The sequence below is a fragment of the Passer montanus genome, unplaced genomic scaffold (assembly GCF_014805655.1).
Source record: "Passer montanus isolate IOZ18808 unplaced genomic scaffold, ASM1480565v1 scaffold23, whole genome shotgun sequence".
NCBI lineage: Eukaryota > Metazoa > Chordata > Aves > Passeriformes > Passeridae > Passer > Passer montanus.
The window spans coordinates 8,515,434-8,522,705 of NW_024366926.1; the positions used below are offsets into that span (position 1 = coordinate 8,515,434).

The following is a 7,272-nucleotide window of genomic DNA, read 5'->3' on the forward strand; positions in this document are numbered from 1 at the left end:
CTATTAAAGTAATGTTAGGGATCTGCTTGGTAGAGTACCATGGGATAAAGACCTGAATGGAACAGGGGCCCAAGAAAACTGGTTAATACTCAAGGACCAGCTTCTCCAAGCTCATCCAGCTTCTCCAAGCTCCAATGCTCAAGATTCATCCCAACAAAGAGGAAGTCAGGCAAAACCAGCCAGGAAACCTGCATGGATGAAGAAGGAACTCCCGGACAAACTCAAACACAAAAAGGAATCCTACTGAGAGTGGAAGACTAGGGAAAATGTGGGCTCCCTCTGGATGGAAAAGGGAGACATGGTTACCCAAGATGTGGAAAAGGCTGAGGTAGTCAAGGACTTTTTCTGCCTCCATCTTCACTGATGAGTGCTCCAGTCACACCACCCAAGTCATGAAAGGCAAATGGAGGGACTGGGAAAATGAAGAACTATTGTCCAAGGCAGGAGAAGATGAGGTTTGAGGCCATCTACGGAGCCTGAAGGTGCACAGGTCCATGGGACCTGATGAGATGCATCCACAGCTCCTGAGTGAACTGGTGGAGGATGTGTCTAAGTGACAATCCATATTTGAGAAGTCACAGCAGTTTCTGTTGAAAAAACGGGCACATAAGCCTGTTTTTGAATAGGAAAGTAAGGAAGCCCTGGGCAACTACAAACCACCAGTCTCTCTTCTCTGCCCAGTAAGATCATGGAGCAGAAGATCCTGGAAACTATGCTATAAGACACACAGAAAACAAGGAGGTGATTTCTGACTGCCAACTTGACTTCACCAAGGGCAGATCATGCCTGTCAAATTTGGTGGCACTGGCTCTTTTGGCTCATTTTTAACTCCTCAGAGGCCTTTCCATTGCAAACTATGCACCTCTCTTCCAAATTTCAGTTAAGCAAGTGCCTTTATGTATGGTATCATCAGTCTCCAGACAAGAGATAGCTATCATAGATTCTAAATGTTTAAAGAAAGTATTATTGCAAGGAACTTTTTATAAGAATTATTTTAAAGATAGGGTTTTAAAAATATAATTTTAATTAAAATAAAGCTGGTTACTGAGTTTCTTAAAACAATTCACCATAATAACCTGCTGTACAAATAAATTCAGTAAGATGACCCTGCTGTCAAACACATTTCACAATCTGAAGTGAGAGAGCCCACAGGAAGATCAGCCTTGGCATCATCCCAGACTTTAATGGTATCTGGCTATATGAACTTTGTTTGTGAAAGATCAAGACCTTACATTGCCAGATCATGCGTGAACAATCAAACAAAAAAGAAGACTTTAAAAAAAGAGGAGAAGGGGGGCAGGGGATGAGAGGGATTAGTGGTATCTTTAATGCTGCTTGGGCTTCCTTTGCTTGCAAACATATTGCACTATCTTCCCTTTCATCATTGTATCAGTGCCAGTCGAAAAGAAAACATGCAGTATATTTAATATAAAACAAAGTAGGGACTATATTCCTCTGTGGAGTACTAGCAGAGAGCTGTTCATAGTTTCAGAGAGGGACACCACAAAGTAGAATTAACAAAAATATGGTATCTAATTGTGGCTTCAAGGATTGTTGCTACATCATTCTTCTATTCAAAGGTTTATCTATAACTTATTTGGAAATCATGAAGTTGTGTGATTGTATATCCCCATTTCTAGACATGTCTGGGCTCATAGTTAATACAAACAGAAGTTCAAGGTAAGAACCTGTGTTCAGGTTTTAAACACAGCAACTCTAATTCAGTGGTGATGGTCCAGCAACTAAAGTTAGATGAACACTGAATATCAAAAAAGAAGAAACCGCAATCTGCAAACAGGCTACAACCATACAAAATGACATTATCCTTGCGGATCATGCTACCTTAAATAATTTATCTCCCAAAACAAAAGTGTTTTGTGCACTAAGTCACTTCAATACAGCTGATTAAAACCAAAAGTCAAAAATTCAAAATCTTTCTTCTTACAGTAGGAACAATTATGCAGTACATAAGATTGGAGATCTCAGTGAGCAAATTGTGGAATTAAAAGCAACAAAAATAATTGAAGTACTTCAAATTAAAAGCTATATAGTGCATAATGAATGTATACAGCCATTCAAACTAACACAGTAATAGCTACATTCTCTCTCATTAAGTGCAGTTGTACTGCATTGTACCAGGCACTGGATAAACAGCAGTCTCAAAGCACAAATCCCATGCCACTGTCTCAGTAAGCTCTCTAACATTAAGACATAAACCCAAACATGTATTGCTTTTGATCCCTGGCAACGAGTCTATTATCAGTCTCATACATTGGTGGTCAAATGTCTTATTCAAAGAGAGTTCTTCCAGTCCATATTCCATAAATTACATCAGCTTCCTCTCTTTTCTAGGAAACTAGGAACTAGAAAAGGGTCTTAAAGGTCTCTTCCAACCTACAAATTCTGTGAAAAGCAGCAATTAAACTAATCAGGGTCTTCCACTAAGTTTACAAAACACAAGAAACCCCAAGAAAGCAGGCTGGAGGGATTCTTAAAATGATGAAAAATACACAGCTTTTATGTCAGAAAAAAAGTATTAATGCCTTCTTAGGAGAGATGAGAAACCACAGCAAGGAAAAGTCCTTACTTGAGGACAAGGCACACAGGTGCAGTGGAGCAACCAGTGAGCTGAGTACTTCTGAAGGAGGCACCTAAGACTAAAGGTTAAAGTGCCCAAAGAGTCTGCATGCACTCAAAACCCCATCACCAGCTGCCCCACCTTTTCTATCTGTGTACAGACACACCAACAAGGGAGCTGAGTACTAATCCTGGGCAAAGCAGCACCCAAATCCCCCTTATCTTCTGAAAGAAAACCAATTTTATAGAGGTGCTCTAAAAAGTTAATAATTTAGCAAGTCATTCTCTGTTGCTGAAAAAAAAAAAAGTACTTCCCTATTTATGTCCACTTTCCTATGAAATAATTTTCTTCCATATGATCTGCCTACACCACTGAGCATAAATAGCTGAACAAGCTAAATATTGTATCTTCAACAACCCAGGTTTTTAATTACTATCCCTGACATACACGCTTAACACAAATATTGATGTGGCACAAAAAATACTCACTGGCACATATTGTTTGTGCTCTTAAATTATTTAGCTTGTCTTCAAATTCTTGTACATAAAATTTGATGACTATCAACTGATGAAATTAAATGACCAACCAAAATGATACCACACATAAAGAACAGTCATTTCCTTTTACACTATTTCAAAGCATCACCTTGGATAGCTATATTAACAATGTTAAAAGAAATGAAACCAAGGAAACATGAAATAGAAAAACTCAATGTGATGAGCAAGTTCTCTTTGAAAAAGCTATTTCAAAATTCTAAGCCTAATTACATTCACTATATAATCACTGCAGTAAGGATACATTACAGTTGTGTAAAGGGGCTAATGAAAAAAGGGCATTAATCACTAAGGTTCATCTGCTTTTTTAACAGTCATTGGATATTTCCACTCTGACATCCCGACAAAAATATGTCTTCCACCCTGCAACACAGTGCTTCTGCATTATGTAGACAAACACTTCATCTTAATATTTTCCCTCCTACTTCACCACGTTAAACAGAAATAGTGCTTCAGTCCACTGTGTTTCATTTTAGCAGTAATGTCAGCTGAGAATGCGGATATATCCCTCCTTTCTTCTCCCCCACTATGCTGGTTTGTTTCTCACATGAAATCTAAATTGCTCCAACAGGCAAACATCTGGGTATTGAAGTAAAAAAAGGGGCACTAAAGAAATCCTTTCTTGGATGCGCACTGGAGAGCTGCAATGATAAAGAAGGAAGGATGACTTTGCTGTTTACTTTTCCTGGCATGAAGGTAAATTTTAGCTTTGCAGGTAGTTGACCAAGGAAATTAATGATTACAGACACCTTGGAACCACAGGAACAAAAGAAAGAAAGAAAGATGATGGGGTCAAAAGGAAATACTAACTCTGTCAACTTTTCTATGTACAGACTTCCTGAGATGACACTTTTTTTTTCCTATTTTTCTTGATGTTTTGCCCAGTTACAGCTGTAATTTTTTTATTGCCAAAACCAAATCAGACTATCAGTGCCAAACACCTTTGATGCAAGAACACAGACAGGCATCCAGATGATGGAAAGCAAACCCAAGTTGCAATGCCAAGATCAAAAGACAGCCAAAGGAAGAGATTATATCTTAATTGTTTTATGGTTAACAGACAAATGGCATATACACTGCATAAGCTGAATTTATTCTTCATTACTTACAAGCAACAATAAAATATTATACTTCTACTATCAATACAAATTTTAAGTTTTCACAAAGCAAGACCTCTGGGGAAGAAAGTAAATCTTTCCATGGCAAGCTGAGACTCCCCAAGCTGCATCATAAACTTGGGACAGCTTGAAGCTGGAAGGATCAGAAAACAGACATGGTTTCCATATAAACCACATACACTGAAGAAACTGTGACTAAGTCCATACCCTTCTGCTCTTAAGATGACATGTTGGCTCCCCAAGCTAAGAACTCCCATATGCTAGCAAAAGCAACATGAGCAGCCTCTCCTCTGAACTGCAGTCTTACTTTCAATGCCTTTCTCATTTCTCAGTCATAATAGAGTTCTTCAGGTCATTTGTTAACTTGCTCACCATATGCCTCTTATAAACCAGTAACTCCCTGATAACAACACATTCTTATGACATTTATTATTCAGCACTGGAACAGTGCCCATCTTTTTTGTCTATATACAAACACAAGCAAGGAAAACAGACATGGTTCCAACACAAAAAATTCAGCTACCACAGAGGTTATACCTACATATTTATATGAGATTTCAGGACTAAAAGATCTGTCAAGAATACCTTCCATTAGCTACTTCTCAAATTCTGGTTTGAAAATCTATGCTTTGACTCAGATAACTGCTTGGGAACAAAGCACAAGCCCAGAAATTATATCTGAGCAATAACATATTTTACTCTTTCTGCCATAGCCTATAGCATTACATTTTCTCTCATCTATAAGAAGAATTCTTACTTGGATCCTTACAATAACCCACCAGAAAGCAGACTGCCACAGTGATACCAATACAATAAGGCACTTAAACACCTCTACATAAAGCACCACCCAAGCTGCCAAATGCACACTCTCCTGCCACTGACACAGACTAGCTCCCCTTTGCCAGGTGCTCTAAAGTTGGGACAATTCAAATGATCACAGCAGCAGAAATCACCCAGAATCTTCCCCAGTACTGTGGATACAAGAAATGCAGTGCTAAAGATATTGTTAAGGAGTGTGTCTTTGCTTGCCACCTGCTGCCGTACCAGTACGACCAAAGGCAGAGAGAGCTCACTGACCAGTGCTGGAGGGGGTTCACTGCCTGGCATCAGAGGGGATGGATAAAAAATGAAGCCAAAATACCCTACTGAATATGCTCTCAGACAAAAGAATTGGAGCAAGTTCTCTTTCAGAGTCACCTGCAAACTGACACAACAGCTCAGCAGTGTTAGGAATCCAAGCCACTCTAAAGAAAGTGTGCCACACGTCTCCCTGTCAAGCCATGTTCTCCACACTTAATGGCAGTGTCTGTGGCTATGCTGTGCCCTGTAAATGGGGAGTAACTGTTTGCTGTGCTCAGAGGTGGGCTTGGCAAGAGCATTTCCACAGGCAGAGGTGTATTCTGAATCACACTGGAAGCACAGAGGAATTCTGAAAGACAGGGCTCTGCCTACTCTCCTAGGGGCTGCCAAGTCCATCAGGGTAAGTTGCTTTGACTTCGCTCTCAACTGAACAGATGCAGAGCCAGAAGTGCCAGAACATTTGCCTGTGGAGCATGTGAATCAGCAGCATTTTTGTTCCTGGTGAAGCTTATTGGTTTATAGAGAGCATTTCAGTTGAGGTCTTGTGAAGAAAAAGGGAGAAGTGGAAGACTTCCTCTACTTGCCACGTAGCATAGAGGGGGTTGCCAACCTCAGCTGAACTCAGCAAACACTTAATGTCCGTTAGGGAATTGTCCCAGTCTGGACAAACCTCTCTTGGCTTTGCTTATGACTAAGGAAATGATACAGAGTAACTTTTGCATACACTTTGTTAACCTCATACAGACATCGTCTATTTCACTATCTGCTAAACATCTGATTTTGCTTTTTCCTAGTGGAAATTGAAAGAATGTAAATTGCTGGTTACTGTCTTACGTGAACAAGTTCGAGCTTGTACACAGTGGAAGAGGCTTGGACAGGCACTACATCTATCCAACACTACGACAGAAACTTCCCCGTTTTTCAGGCAACAGCTGCTTTTAGCAAGAAAGCTGTGGCCTGCACTACCCACAGCAAGACATCAAAGACTGATTTATACTCTTACACTCATATCAAATGTTTTCTGCATCTTATGTCTTGCCTGTTTCAACTCAGCATTGATTGAAAGAAATCATGTTTTCTTTTTCATTTCTTTTCGCTTGTCTTGCAGCATCAGAGGTATCAAATGTTCTCAAAGGCCTGCAATGTCTCTTCTAAATAACTGCATTTTGGTTTTTGCTGTAAATCGATCTTCCCCCATCTTTATGAACAAGAATGAAGGCTTTGGTTAGATTTTTTTAAGCCCAGTCTCGACAGTTTTCCACATAACACCCGCTATACAAAGAACCCCAGTCTCTGGCCAACCCAGATTTATGAATGGCCACATTGTACATTGCATTCTTAAGCCTTCCTTCTTCCAAAAAGCTGGAAGCCGAGGGCTTAGGGCGGAAGAGGCAGGCACGAAGCCTACAGACGCCGGCTGCTCTCCGGAGGGGCTTCCTGCCCTTCCCCACAGCCGCTGCCCGCGGGGCCCGGGCGCTGCCGCTCGGTGACCGGGCTGGCCCCGCCGTCCCGCATCCCTCCCGGCCGGGGCGGGCAGCGGCGCCCGGCGCCGGCGCCCCCGTCCCGGCTCCCGCTGCCGCCCCTGCCACATCCCCGCGGGCTCGGCCGCCGCTCCTGCCCGCTCCCCTGCCCCGCACGCCCACCTGCCCTCCGGCGCACCGCCCGCCCGCCCGCTCACCCAGCTCGGCACCCTGTTGCTCAGCTTGACTTTCTTGCACTGGCTCTCGGGCAGCTCCATGGCCGCGGCAGCGAGAAGAGGAGGCAGGGGAGGAGGACGCGCGTTCCCGACTGATGCTCGGCTCGGATGAAGCCGCTGCCGCCGAGGCGCTGCGCCGTCTGCGCACTCCCGCGACTCGGCCAAAGGTGGTGCAGGGAGGAGCCGCGGCCCGCCGGCCGCAGGGAGGGAGGGAGGGACGGACGGACGGAGGGAGGGAAGAAGGGA

General features: G+C 42.7%; 1 protein-coding gene across 1 annotated transcript in view; it reads right to left on the reverse strand.

Moving 5' to 3' along the window:
- PAPSS1 (3'-phosphoadenosine 5'-phosphosulfate synthase 1) overlaps positions 1 to 7,068 on the reverse strand; it is a 38,971-nt gene extending 31,903 nt beyond the window's left edge. The window contains exon 1 of the mRNA XM_039710540.1: positions 7,009 to 7,068. Within this exon, the coding sequence (XP_039566474.1) occupies positions 7,009 to 7,068 (60 nt within the window). The remainder of the gene's footprint in view (positions 1 to 7,008) is intronic.
- Between the last annotated feature and the right edge of the window lie 204 nt (positions 7,069 to 7,272).